Here is a 15,850-nt window from a genome sequence, read left to right as displayed (position 1 = left end):
GAGAATTAGATTTTGCAGAGTTGGGATATGACCAACTTAAACGGGTATTTTTTTAATTACTTGAAATGGGATCAAATTTAAATAAGAGACAGATTTTTCCGATTTAAGGTTTCAATTCAGCTTTAAATGTAATTGAAAAGTAGTTTTTTCAGAGTTGGGGTATGGCCAACTATAAAAGGGTGTTATTTTTAATTACTGAAAAAGGGTTCAAATATAAATCAGAAGTATATTTGGCTAAGTTGTGGCATGACTGATTATAAACGAATGGTTTTTATTGTAATGCTGGAAATGGGTTTAAATATAATTGTTCGGAAGATTTGGCCCACTTTGTTTTTGGCCCACGTTAAACAGGTGATTCTCTGTAAATACTGGAAATGGGTTTAAATATAAATTATATGTATAGATTTTTTCAATTTAGTGTATTGTCAACTATAAGCAAGTTTTTTTTTAATGATGGAAATAACAGTAAATCTACTTTAGATTTCGATTCTTCTGAGTCAGGGTATGTCCAACTGTAAACGGGTGGTTTCTTTAAATACTCAAAGTGGGTTCAAATATAAATGAGAGCCACATCTTTTCGAGTTATGGCATGGCCAACTGTAAACTGATGATTAAGAAAATCTATTATTAAATTGTTATCATATAATAAAAATTAGTTAATATTTTAAATTTTGACCTGAGGAATTAATTTTCCTATGTCACTCGCACTATCATTACCCACATTTCAATAGTTAATCGAATAATCAATTGCCCTTCATCACTTTTGCATGACATCTTATGAGGTACCTTTTTCCCAGTTAGGTTATGGCCAACTATAAACAAGTGTTTCTTTAATTCTGGAAACGTGGTAAAATATCATTGTGTGTTAGCTTTTGCTGAATTAGGGAATGGCTACTTATGAAAGCGCCGTATTTTGAAAGAAATGGGGTCAAATATAAATAAGAAATAGATTTCGCTGAGTTGGCATACGGCCAATTATAAACGGATGTTTTTCTATAATACTGAAAATGAGTTCAAATATAATAATTGATAGAAAGACTTTGCCTAGTTTATGTATGACCAACTATAACAAGGTGTTTTTTTTAATACTGGAAATGGGATAAAATATAATTGAGAGGCTGATCTTGTTGAATTAGGGTATGGCCAAATTATAAACAGGTTTTTTTTTTTAATACTGGATTTGGGATAAAATATAAATAAGAGATAAATTTTTTCGAGTTAGAGAATGGCCGACTATGAAAAAGTTTTTTTAACGCTGGAAATTTCGTAAAATATAATTGAGAGATAGATTTTCCTGAATTAGAGTATGGGTGATTAAAAAAAAATTTAATGGGGCAAAATATTATTGAGAAATGAATTTTGCACACTGACTTCTGTCAACAATGAAAAAAAGGTTTTTTCAACGTTTGACTTTCACAATTATATTTATATTTATATGTAATCGATTAATCGAATAATCAATCGCCCTTCATCTCTTTTACATAACATTGATTAAATTACACTTACGATGAAAAGATACTAGGTATAAAGTTTCTATGATATAAAATAATCAAGTTCAAGGTAGCTATTGTGCTGGCATAACTATAGATACGGACTGTGAGTGCAATCTTATCAACAAGTACACCATTGTCATACCCAAACCCCTCCCCGTGCAATAGGCTCCTATTATCCTACTCTTTCTCATTTTAGAATAATTTCTCGCACGCGAAAGATCAACAGTTGTGCATAATTCGGAACCGCCATGTGACAAAAAAATATTGTTTAAAACTGCATTTAAATAATGTATTACAATTTCTAATAAATAAATTTAAATAAATAAAGTAGATATTGCGAAATTTAAATCCTCGTCTTAATTTCTTACTTCGGAAATAATTATCTTTCAAGAAATTATTTTAATTATATGAATATTTAGATTCTCCGCTTTTTATGTTTTAAATTTTACTAAATTTAACAATATGTTTTTTTTAATTTATCATGATAATACATTTTTAGGCAGAAGCTAAATAAAGAAAATTGAGTTCATGAAATGAGCAAGTGCCCTTTTTGTTTGAGTTTGCTTCTTAAGTGGATAATAGAATATTAAGTGCGATAAACAAATATTTTGTTCTTTGTACGTTAAACATTTTCCGGAAAATGTTTAAAGGCCACCTTGCAACAATCTACAATTGCCTGCCTCACTTCAAGTCATTACATCTGTAAGTTGTACGACTTCAATTCAATTATCTCAATTGCATCAAGTGACTCGTATCATTGTAAAGACAACTTTATTATCAACTGTCATCTGCACGTGCTACAATGGAAAGAAATTCTTTTTTTAGTTTAAAATAACGTAAAGCCCACATGTATTAAGGGATTTGACACCAAATTTTTTTAAAAAGCTGATATAATTTCAATGAATGTTGTCGAATATGATTTTTATCTATTTTTTTAATTTTTAATAAATAAAAAAATTGATGACAAAAATGGCAATTTTTTCTATGGATTTACTTCACTTGAAGATATTCCATCATAATTCAATACACAAATTATTTTTTGTTTTCTATAATTTTTTATAAATTTTCATCTTTACAAGTTATATTACACGATATTTGGATGAAAACAATATTAAAATAAAGAAATTTTTTCTTAAGATAATTATTTTTAATATTATAAACAAATGTTGTAAACAAATTATTCTTGCATTTGTCGATGGAAATTTTCGTTTTTTTTTCTATGTCAGTTTTTGATTTTCATGTTTTTCAGTTTTGATATCAGTTTTTTTTATAATAATTTAAGCAAAATTCCCAATTTTTAAATAAATTTTATAATTTGGTAACAAATTTAATTGCAATTGCATTATGCGGACATTTGTCGAAAGAAAAAATTCATTGTTTTTTAAAATGTAATTCCCTTTTAAATGGAAATTTTATGATACTTTTAGCATCGTTCATAATTTGTGGATAAATTTTATGATTTTTTTAACCCAACCTAATAAACTAATGCATTATTTAGGCAATTGTCGACGATAATACTCTTTATTTTATGTTATTTTATTTTAAATTAGGAACCTCATGATAATGTTAGCAAATTTTAACATTTGTTGATAAATTGTATGATTTTCTAAAACAGATATAATAAACAAATGCATTATTCGAGCATTTGTCGACGGAAAATTCGTTTTCTATTCACTCCAATCCTTTTAATTGGAAAGTCTATGATCATTTTAGCAACATTCATAATTAGTTGATAACTTTCAAGTCTTTAAATAAATTTAATAAACAAATTCATTATTCGCGAACCTAGTGGCAGACAAATTAGTTTTTTCCCATGTCAGCCCTTTTAATTGGGAAATCGATGATAATTTCATTAACGCTCATACGTAGTTGATAAATTTTTTGCCTTCCCTAAACGAATTTAATAAACAAATATATTTGTCGATGAAAAAAATAGTTTTTTTATATTAGTTATTTTACTAAGAAAAATCACGATAATTTCAGAAGCATCAATAATTTTTTGATTCTTTTTATGTTATTTTTTCTTCAAATTCAGTTAAAATATGCACTTTTCGCCTTTTTTTACGGAAAAATGATTATTTTCAATGTCAGTAATTTTAGTCGGGAAGTCGATGATAATTTTATCAGCACGTATACTCAGTTGATAAATTACATAATTTTTTTAAACGAATGCATTAATGGAGTCTATAGATGCCCGATTAATTCTTTTGTTTATTAAATTTGTTTAAAAGCATCATACAAATTATAAATAATGACGAAATTATCACCAAGTTTCCATTTAAATGGACTGACATAAAAAAACAAAAATCCGTTGTCAAATGCCCCTAACATGCATTTGTTGGTTAATTTTGGTTAAAAAAATTATCATATTTATCAGCAAATTATAAATTTTGATGAAATTATAAAAAACTAACATAAAGCGGACAAATATGAAGATCAAAAACGGACATCGAAAAATCGAATTTATCTGTCGACAAACGCCTGAATAATTCATTTGGTTATTAAATTTTTTTTATAATATTAAAAAATATATTCTTAGGAGAAATTTTTTATGCTATTATTTTCATCCAAATTTCTTGCAATATAACTTTAAAGAACGTTAAATGATTAAAAATGTTAAAAAACACATTTTAAACAATTCATTTTTTCTTAACAATTTTTTCTGTATTATTATAGAATATGTTTTTCTAGTGTAAATCTATGAAACGTAGCCGATTATAACAATAATTGTTAAACAATAATTATTTTTATAATATTCATCAGCAACGTGAAATTTAAATATAAAAAACCCATTTTTTCGTCATATTTGTTTATTTATAAACAAATTGAAACACTTAATGCAAAGTCAGGCTTGTCAGCTTTCTTTGAAATTTTATCAGCTTAAAAACATAATTCGTCGTATTCGGGCACTATCTGTGGACTCTAAACTTAAAAACTTTTAAAACTATTTTCAATTTTTAAATAATTCGGAATTAATAGATTCCTAATTAAAGCCTTTTTTAAATTGTTTTATTATTTTATTATCGGGTTGGATAGGAGAAAATGGTGGTTTTCAATATTTTATGAATTGGAAGAAGGATAATTTTTCTTTTTTATTCTCTCATTAAGTCGAAGGAAGGAAATTTTGTTTTTCTGAATTGGAAAATGCTTTTTTCTTTTAAACATTTTGATTGAGTTTACGGGTATAATTTGTTATTTCGCATGTTTTTATGAATTGAAAGAGGAATTTTTTATTTTTAACCTTTTTATTTAGTTGGAAGGCGGGAAAGTTAAAAAAAAATGTGTTTAATTGGAAGAATGCAATTTTTTCTGATCAATAGTTTTATAATATTGAAGAATGTAACATTTTATTTTCAATTCTTTTTCTGAATCGGAAGAGAGTTATTTTTATTAACATCGAATTGAAGTGAAGACATTTTTTATTTCGAGTTCTTCTGAATAGGAAAGATAATTTTTTATTTTTAATATTTTTATTTATTTGGAAGGGAGGAAATTTTTAGTTTTCAATTTTTTAAGAACTGAAAGAGGCTTTTTCTTTATTTTCATCATTTTTATTAAGTTATTAGGAATTAAATTTTGATTTTTTTCTGAATTGGAAAAGGCCATTTTTTCTATCAAACATTTTAATTGAGTTGAAAGGAGGAACATTTTATTTTCGATCTTTTTTTGTGAGTTGAAAGAGGGAAATTTGGGTCCCCTTATTTTATTTTTTTAATTTTTATTGATTTATTGCTATGATGTTACTATTTATAAAAGTTAAAAAATTCAAAAAAAATCTACTAAGCTTCAATTATAAAAGTTTAAAATTCAAAACCGAAAATTGCTTTAATTTGCGGTTCAGTTTTGATTACTCAAAATGAAGAAATTTTCAACATTAAAAGTTTGAATTTTTTAATTATCATTGATTGGATTTTTGACGAGCACGGAAATGACTGGGAATTTTTTTTTTCGAAAAAATTGCCACCCTTTTTTCTTCAAATTGAAGATTTTAAAGGCACTAATAGGAAAAGTTAGCATTGATTAAATAATACTCTCTTAAATGAAATTATACGTTAAATAATGATACTAATTATATCAAATATCATAAACCGGTTCAAAATTTGTTATTCATCAATGAAAGATTTTCACTTTGCAAATATAAAATTGAATTCAGCATGTTATATAACCAATAATGCATTAATTAACATAACATTGAAATATGTAATTTAATTAGCTTCAGCTTTACAAATGACGTCTTGGCAAAAAGCTGTTGTGACAAATACCATGTTACGTCACTCTTTGTTCGTTGAATATTATTTGCAATTATCCACTTTAGCATGAGCAATGAGGAAATCATAAAATCAGAGAATAAAATCCAAGGCCCTTCTCAAAGGATCCAATATTCCTTCCCATAATATAAATCATAACCATAAATAAATTTAAGAAACATTTGTTATTTTGTAAATTATAAATTTATAAAAGGACTACCATCGTCAAACGGGCCGCGTGCACAAGTAGTTTTTCACTTTGAGGAAAAAAATCATTTTAAATACAAAATAAAAATTTTGGATAACTATTTATTTGTTAAAAATTGTAGGACAATTAAATTCAATCCAGAATTATATTCTGAAGTTTGAGAACTAGGAAATAAGTATTATCAGTTTCTTTTTAAAATTAAATGAATATGATTTTTCTAAGATTGTTTAGAAAATTCAAAAACATATTTTTAAGATTTCAGATATGTCAAATCTCAATCAAATAGATGGATTTTCTATCAAAAAGGTTAATTAACTGACAAAAAAGGCAAATTTTCAACGAAATAGTTACATTTTCAACAAAAAAATATATTTATGAATCTTCAACCAAAAAAATGAATTACAAAAAATGTAACAGTTGATATTTTAATGAAAAAAAGATTTTTGTTTTCGATGAAATAAAACTAAACTCATCCAAGAAAAAAACGAATTTTCAGTAAAAAACTTGAATCCTCAAGTAAAAAGGATTCGTTTTTAGCCATATGCATTTTTATTAAAAAAAACATTGCAATTTTACAACAGACAAATTTTCTTCAAAGAGTTTAATCTTGTACACTGAATATATGAACTTTCAATCAAAAAAATTTATTTTTAAACTAAACAAGGAATTGATAATGAAATAGATGAATTTTCTACAAAGAAAATTAATTTAAAATTAAATAGTTAAATTTTCAAGCAAGTGGTTAATTTTCCACAGAAAAATACGATTTTTCAACGAAATAGTTATATTTTTAAACAAAGATATCAATTGTCACAAAAAATATATGTATTCTCAACAAAAAATGTATCAGTTCATATTTCAATCGAAACCGGTCTTAATCTTTGATAATAACATTTTAATTCGTCCGGAAAACACCAAATTCAACGAATCTTAAGAAAAGTGTTTTATTTTCTTGAAACCTTTACAAATTCTTAATATACTTCAAAATATGTTCACAAACAGTCTAAAACAAAATTTCTATTTTTGAAGATTTTTAAAACATTCCGTATATTTTATTATTTTATTTTATATTATTTCTTAATCTCTCCAAAACTTTCAAATTCTAAATATCCTCAAAAATAATTAAGATTCTTTCTAACCTTTTTTTCAATCTGCAAAGTTAAAAAATTGCCTTTAAATTTTCTATATTTGTTTGACAAATTTTTAAAATCTTCTGAAATATTTAAAAATATCTTTCTAAAATTAATTTTTCAAGAAAAATAATTATTGCAAATTTTCCCACGAATCTTAACAGAAGTTTTGTATTATCTTGCAAACTTTTAAAATTCTTAAAAGTCTGCAAAATTTTATTTAGAAATCTTCAAAAATATACATTTTTCTACAAATTTACATTGCATTGCAATGCAAATTACATTTAATAACATTGCCCTACACTGTTGAATGAATAAATAAATAAAACAATTGGAATATTTTAAAATTTTAGATTATTATTTAATTTTTTCAAAACTACTTAATATCTTTTAAAATAATTCTAATTTCGCAGAAAAAAATTGCATTCAGAAAAATAGAAAAGTCAATGAAGAGTCCTAAATATCATTAGAAACAATTCAAAGTTTTCCTAGAATTGTTTAAAATTCTGTAAAATTAAAAAAATCCTAGTTTGTATTAAAAGCTGATAAATTATAGTTTGATAACAAAATTTCAAGGGCATAATTATATCCCAACATTAAAAATTCATTTACACATAAAATTATCTCTTTTAGGAATAATATTTCAATTTTCAAAAATATGCACAAATAAATTTTGTCACGAAATAAAAGTCCTTCTTTGGAAATTTAGATTTACTAAATTGATGATGCAAAAAATTCGTAAAGTTTAAAGTCAGGAGCAAACTGAATCTCGTGACAATTTTTCAAAAAAGAAAAGGAATACTTTATTTGTTATTTTTTATTATTATTTCGTTATATTATTATTTATTTATTATTATTATCATTGTTGTTTTCCGGACGTAAAAATCAAAGAATGTTTATACCATCCAAAAATTTTTTTCATATGAATAAATTATCGTATTAAGCTGGGTCAACAAGTTTCAGCAAATAGGAATATAATTTTCTACATTGTTGAATTGGATTCAGAATTATTACTCTTTTACAACCGAATCGTAATTGGTACAAATTTATTAATGAGATCTGCTATTATTTCGACACTCATTCCATTTCACACCTGAGCATATTGCATTATACGAAATAAATTTCAAACCACTCTACAATTTACATTGTCTAATTCTTAATCGTTTTTGCCAATACGAGTTCAAATTGGATAAAGGCCATTAAAACTATAAAAGCACCGGGTACTGGACCGGGTCCTTGTACTAAATGACATAAAAGCAAAAAAACAATTTGCGTCAACGTCGAGTTGAGTCGAGGTGGTTGTCAATTTTATAGGCTTGCGGAACTGAAATATAAAAATGTCGTAATTTGAAAAAAAAAATATTCTGAGGAACTGATTATTCAAGGTAAATGTATAATTCTTTTGTTTGACGGATCAACAAGTAGTGTAACTCTTAGAAAAAGGAAACATTTATCTTCAAATAAAAAAAAATTAAATTTGACACCACATTTAGCATATTCCGCGGCTTAAAAATAATAAAAAAATTATTCGTTAAAAAAAACATCTATTTTTTAAACGAAAAAATAAATTTAAAAAAATTAACAATTGATTGAATTTTAATTAATCTTGGCGAATTTTTTCCCGGGTAATATTCCGTGCAACTATACTGTTTCCAGTTTAAAAAAACAAATGGTTAAACAAATGGTTTAAACGATTGCAGACATTAAAAAATTTTGTTTCAAAATTGGAAACAGTAGAGTTGTTGAAAACACTTTTTTCGAAAAAATAAGCTATCACTTATTAATATTCAGACATTTTTCAAAAATTGGTAAGAGGCGATATTACAAAAAAATTAAATTGCAAAGCTCATTGTTAAAAAAAATATTTTTTATATTAAAAAATTTTCATTAAAAATAATGTTTTTTATTTTTAATATTATCATTAGTAATATTGTTTTTATTCTTAAAATCATAGAAAAACTATTTTTTCAGAGAATGGATTCTTGGCACGATAACACTCAATTAATAGACCCCAATAAGAAAAACGAACTACTTTTATTTGAAAGGTATTCCATATCTTTCTGTTCATAATTCTACCATTTAGCTAAAAATTTAATTATTTTGTGGGAAATTCTACTTGGTACTACAAGAAGAGTCATCTTTTCTGGTCGAAAATTCTTCTTTTGTTTAAAATTTTTTTTTTTGTTGTCAAAAATTCAATATTTGTTGAACATTTGTTTTTTATTATATAAGATATATCTTCTGGTAGGAAATTTCACTATTTTTTCAAAAAGTGATCAATTTGGGCGAAAGTGCATCTTTCGTTCGAAAAAAAAATTTGTTTTTGTAAAGAATTTAATTGTTTTATTAAAATTTCGTCTTTTGGATATGAAATTCATTTTTTGGTATAAAATTCCACTATTTTTTTAAAAAGTCGTTGTTTTTTTTTAAATTGAATCTCTTGCTTGAAAATTGAAGTCTTTTATTTAATTCAACAATTTTGTTGACAATTTTTTTTGTCGTAAATTCAACTGTTTTGTTGAACATTCGTCTTTTTGAATAGAAAATTCGTCCTTATGTATTGCAAATTCATCTTTTAATAAAAGTCTACTTTTTAGTGGAAATTTAACTAGTTGGTTGGAAGCTGGTTGAAGATAAAAGTTGGTATTTGATACAAAATTTAATTCTTTGTTGAAAATGTAATCTTTTGTTAAAAATTAACATTTTTGGTTGAAAATGCCATTTTTACTTTCAACTGTAACTTTTGCATTAAAATTAATTTTTTTGTTAAAAATTTATATTTTAGAGTTAAAAACACAATTGTTTTGTAGATTCGGCTTGAAATTTAAACTGCTTTTTAGAAAATATTCCTCTTTTCGGCTTGAAATTTCAAGTTTGGTAGAAAATTAAACCATTTAGTTAAATATTTTATTGTTAGATTAAAAATTAACTTTTTGGATGATAATTTAAAATTTATATACAGCGAAACTCTACTATAGCGCCTATTTTGGGGCTGATGGCGAGTGGGAAATAACTCATTATAGCCCGCTCCGCTTTTGTTTGTTCACGCCTGAGTGCTCGCCTGAGTATCTATGTAAACCTGACAGCACCAGTTCATCAAATCATGATGTCTGCTATTTCATAATTAAAGGCTAATTTAATGCCCCATTGCCGAATTTTCGTCTCTTGATTTTTCTTAAATATGCATGGTGCTGCCAGCTTTACTTCAAGCCAGCAGCGCCACTCAAGGAATCGGTCAAATATGATTATATGAAATTTTTCTTTTTAGAAGAATTTCCGGCTCCAGGAATCCCTATAAACCACTGTCCTACCTTCATAATTGAAAAAGGGCCGCGAAGGGCAAACGGACAAAAACTTAATATTCGATTTTTCTTCCTAAAATGAATTCTATTCTATCTAACAATGGATTGTACTACTTAGCCCTTTTTATAAAATATGCCACAGTGTTGCCAACTTTACTTCAAACCAGCAGCACCATTCGAGGAATCGGTCAAAAAATGATTATATCAAATTCCCCTTTTTGCAGGAATTTCCGGCTCATTTCCGACTTGAAATATCCCATCGAACCACTGCCCTACCTTCAAAATTAAAAAATGACCACAAAGGGCAAAGTTACAAAATATACATTTTTGAATTCTCTTTCCAATATTAATAAGGGACTATTTAGGGCTCACTTTCCATCCAACTATGCGGATTTTACTATGTATCCCTTTTTCTACAATATGCCACAGTGTTGCCAGCTTTACTTCAAACTAGCAGCACCATTCGAGGAATCGGTTAAAAAATGATTATATCAAATTCCCCTTTTTGCAGGAATTTCCGGCTCATTTCCGGCTCAAGATATCCCTTCGAACCACTACCCTACCTTCAAAATTAAAAAAGGGCCACGAAGGGTAAAGTTACAAAATATACATTTTTGAATTCTCTTCCTAGCATTAATAAGGGACTATTTAGGGCCTAATTCCTATTTAACTATGGATTTTTAATAAAATAAATATGTTTTAAATATATTATTGACTGGAAGCAGGCCGATTTTTCCATTGCCCTTTTTTTCTTATATATGGTATTGTGGCATCTAAACGTTGCAAAAATACGTGAACAAAACAATTAAATCTATTGTTTACCCTGAAATAATTTAGGGTTTATTATGGACTAATTTGGGCCCGTAGTTCCAAATTTAGGTCTTTATTGTTAAGAATAATAATAACAATAAATTCTTAAATTTGGGACCACGGGCCCACATAAGTCCATAATGAGCCCTAATTTATGCAAGGGGAAAGAACTTCCGGTTGACAATATTGTAGGAGCCTTAAATGAACCTGAATTTATTTCATTTTTGGAAGGTTTGTATAAACAACTTTTTTTTTGTTAATTTTTATCATGATTGTTCTAGAGTCCTAAATGAGCCTTAGATCCTATGGATTTTCACGATTACAAGCATCTATAATTGGATTTAAAAAAATCGAAATTAACATATGTATGAAGCATCTCGTAAACGATAAGAAATAGCTAAAAAAGGTTATCATTGTTAGAATTTTCATCAAAGGAATGTACTGTATAAATAATAAGAAAGAAATATAACCATCTGAAGCTGTAAAAGTAAAGCATAGTGGCCCTTTTTTAATTTTGAAGGAAGGGCAGTGGTTGGATAGGATATTTTGAGTCGGAAATGAGCCGGAAATTCTTGTGAAAAATGGAATTTAATACATAATTTTTTGACCGATTCTTCCAGTGATGTTGCTGGCTCTAAGTAAAGCTGGGAGCACTGTTGCATATTTTATAAAAAGGGCTAAGTTGTAAAAAACATAGTTTGATAGAAAGTGAGCCCCAAATAGTCCCTTATTAATGCTGGGTAGAGTATCCAAAAATATTTATATTTTTTTATTATATTTTTTACCTTTGCCCTTCGTGGCCCTTTTTTAATTTTGAAGGTAGGGCAGTGGTTCGAAGGGATATTTCGAGCCGGAAATTCCTGCAAAAAGGGGAATTTAATATATAATTTTTTTACCGATTCTTCCAGTGATGTTGCTGGTTTGAAGTAAAGCTGGCAACACTGTGGCATATTTTATAAAAAGGGCTAAGTAATAAAATACATAGTTGGGTAGAAAGTGAGCCCAAAATAGTCCCTTATCAATGCTGGGTAGAGTATCCAAAAATGTATATTTTGTACATTTGCCCTTCGTGGCCCTTTTTTACTTTTGAGAGTAGAGCAGTGGTTCGAAGGGATATCTCGAGCCGGAAATTCCTGTGAAAAAGTGGAATTTGATATGATCATTTTTTGACCGATTCCTCCAGTAGCGCTGCTGGCTTGAAGTTGGCAGCACCGTGGCATATTTTATAAAAAGGGCTAAGTGGTAAAATCCATAGCTTAATAGAAGATGAGCCCTAAATAGACCCTTATTAATGTTAGGAAGAAAAATCGAATATTAAGTTTTTGTCCCTTTGCCCTTCGCGGCCCTTTTTTTAATTATGAAGGTAGGACAGTGGTTTAAAATTATTTCTGGAGTCGGAAATGAGCCGGAAATTCCTGTAAAAAGGGGAATTTAACATAATTATTTTTTACGGATTCCTTGAGTGGCGCTGCTGGCTTGAAGTAAAGCTGGCAGCACCATGCATATTTAAAAAAAATGAAGAATAAAAATTCGGCAATGGGGCATTAAATGAGCCCTTAATGATGAAATAGGAGACATGATTTGATGACCTGGTGCTGTCAGGTTTACATAGCTCGCCTGAGTGACGACCGCAGACCCCGCGCAGCTCCTGTTACACCTATCTATTTTGTTGGAAGTAAAATACATTTCGACTTTAAATATAAGCAAAGTAGTACCTGCATTTATTTTATTTACAAAAAATGTATTCCCTTATTATTTACCTATTTTCGTGAAAAACACGCTGTTTCCTTTTCCTTTTTTTAAAGATTTTTAGGCTGTAAAGTTTGTAATTAATTAAAATTCCACAAATTCTTATCTAAGTACGAGATTTACAGTTTCGGTTTTTAAAAGAGGATTCAGAACAATATTTAATGGAATGCAAAAGTCTGTCACGTGATCAAATTATTAAATACTTTATTCGACGCCTTTATAATTTGAGTAAATATTCAGTTAGAATTTTGGGAAATGGTTTAAAGTAAATAAGGACACGTCTTCCTGACTTATTTTGTTTTTATTTTTCTTAAATGATACAATTTTATTGATTCCACTTTGGCTAGGGCACTAAAACCCTGTTCTCAGTTACATTTCAAGTTAAAAAATCTGCCGCCGCGCGGGCAAATTCTCATTCGCACTCGAGTTTGTACCTCGCGCAACGCGCTCGGACTTTGTATTTTTCTCACATTTGTGCATGCTCATATTCACGATCGAGCATTGCATTTCTCTCATATTCGTTCACAATCCTTTCAAAATTAAAGATCAACGAATCGACAACTGCAATTTTGCGATTGTGAACTCTATTTGTTAAAGCTCTTTCGGCTTTAGCGAACACATTATCATCGCGTATCTCGTGCTTCGCACTCGATTTTGCCACAAATATCAAATTTTCTACATTATGCTCAACACTTTTATATTAAATATAATACATTTTTTATCTACCTCTGCCTGGTATTGGATAGTAAATTTTGCAAAATAAGCTTAAATTGTATTTATCATGATAACTTTAATATTTGTTTCTTATTTTGCGTTAAATTTTATTCTGAATTTTATTATCTTATTCTTAGTTGTTTACAATTTTTTAAAAACTAACTTGCTTATAAAAAAAATATTCGTAAAAAATTTGTAAATCTTTTTTGGTTCAATAAATTTTATCTGACTTATTCTCGTAGCTTGTATCCTTGTACTCAAATATAATTTTTTTATTTTCCATGTTGTTTTTCAAAGATAAAATAAAAACTACTTATCCTACAAAAAAGTAATTCCTGAAAATTTGCAATTCCTTTTTACGTGCACAATTTTTGTCAATCTATATTTTTTCGTATCTTGCTTTATTTTCCACAAATTCGAGTTATTGTTTTTTCATTAGTTCTTTTTTGCGTTAAAAATTTGCATTTTCGATTTTTTGTTTGCAAAATTTAAAAAGTTGTTTGGACAATCTTGTAAAGCTTTGAAAAAGTAACGTTTTTCTTCTTTTGACATTGTCCCATATCACGCTTTTTTTTGGCTGCAAATGTTCATTTTCGTTTGGTTTTTTGGATTTTGAAAATGATATAACTTTAGTAGTTTTTATTTAATCAAAAAGACTAATTAGGATAAATTGTTTGTACTTAAAATTATTTGTATTGTTTGTTTATCGAAAAAAATTTCAAATATTAAAGAAAGTGGGCTCAAAAATCTTCAAAATGCTCTTACTTTTTGAAATTTTTTTTAAAAAAGCTGGCTAATGAGCTCGTCCTTTCTTTCCATATCCTTATAAATTGTGCCTAAGGAGAATCCAATCGAATAATTGCTTGAAATGTTACCGTGTTTACGGACTACAACGACGCCTGACACCGACGTAAAAACTATTTTTTCGAACCCATGGAGCCTCAGAACGTCGACATTTGATAGAATCCGTGAAACTCATTTTTCATATGTAACCATTACCTTCTCATTAGGATGAGAATGTAAAACTATGCAATAATATTTCGCTATTTAACCAAAATCAAAATTCAAATTCGACAGGTAGACGTCACCAAATATCTTTAAAACAATTTCCAAAAATTTTAGCAAAATATTTACGTTTTTCAAATTATAAAGCACCTTTAAAGCATGTGATTGGTTTATATGTTAGTTATATATTTTAAAAGAAGCATTGCTCACTTTTAGTATTCGAAGCTACTTCAAAAAAATATATTTTTCAAATTCTCTATCGACAAATATTCTCGCTGAATCTATTTTTTATTAATTTAAAAGATATTTCGCTAAGAAGAGTCGAACTGAAATGTAGGATAGGTCCTTCCAAGTAACATATGTGATCCTTAGAGACTTCATTTGGCTCCAGTTGTTTATGTGTGAATCCTTAATCACTATCCAGCGTATGTTTCACCTGTGACAAGCAATATATGCAGAATTGCTATTTGAATCAACAGATCTACAGGGGATGTACATTTTGACTTGAAATTAAAATTCCATCCTAATTTGTCAGCTACAAATTAATTCGAGGATTTGATTTTTTATTAAAATTAAAATTTTTCTGAAAAACGTCTTCGCTCCGCTCGGAACGGAACCACAAATCTTCCGATTGCCAGTCGAGTATTTTTCCCATTAAGCTACTAGAGAGATTGAAAGAAGAATCCCTTTTCAATAATACACGCTTTCTTTATCAAGGTGTTACGTTTTTATACAAACCAATTTTTTTCCTTCTCTTTAGTAGCTTATTGGGAAAAGCACCTTACCGGCAATCGTTAGAACTGAGGTTCGATTCTCAGCGCAGCGAAGGAGATTTTTTTCAGAAAAAATGTAATTAAAGATTTTGTTAATCCATGGCTCCATCTAGTCTGAAAAGACGTTGAAGAATTTCTGTTATTTGAGAAATTAACTTAGATCGATAGTGTTGATTTCCATTTTACTTTTGGTGAAAGATATCTCCATTAATAGATCATCACTATCTCTGATGATAATTCAGATTCCTTGTAAAAATGTATTATTTTTTTCCTGATTTTTATGGTTTCCTACTTCCCGGGATGGGAAGTAAGAAAAATAAGAGAGGGGAAGTTTTGGGTGGGGATGTGAGGGAAGTGATTGGAGGGGAAGTTTGGAGACGAGTCGAGAAGGGGGAATCATGAAGGATGATGAGAGGGGG

At 28.0% G+C, this 15,850-nt stretch overlaps 1 protein-coding gene across 4 annotated transcripts in view; it reads left to right on the top strand.

Moving 5' to 3' along the window:
- LOC117172080 (NADP-dependent malic enzyme-like) overlaps positions 1-15,850 on the top strand; it is a 130,007-nt gene that overhangs the window by 21,560 nt on the left and 92,597 nt on the right. Inside the window, exon 1 of one of the 4 annotated variants that reach the window (XM_033359836.1) lies at positions 2,037-2,195. The exons of 1 other annotated variant lie outside the window; for it this stretch is intronic. In XM_033359836.1, coding sequence (XP_033215727.1) covers positions 2,134-2,195 — 62 coding nt within the window. In that variant the 5' untranslated portion in view covers positions 2,037-2,133. Of the gene's footprint in view, positions 1-2,036; positions 2,196-15,850 lie in introns of those variants that run through there. 2 more of the 4 variants (XM_033359837.1, XM_033359835.1) reach the window with 2 other exon arrangements.

Source organism: Belonocnema kinseyi, chromosome 4 (genome assembly GCF_010883055.1).
Source record: "Belonocnema kinseyi isolate 2016_QV_RU_SX_M_011 chromosome 4, B_treatae_v1, whole genome shotgun sequence".
NCBI classification, from domain to species: domain Eukaryota; kingdom Metazoa; phylum Arthropoda; class Insecta; order Hymenoptera; family Cynipidae; genus Belonocnema; species Belonocnema kinseyi.
The sequence above is the reverse complement of the archived record's forward strand: the minus strand, read 5'-3'. Positions and strand labels throughout refer to the sequence as shown.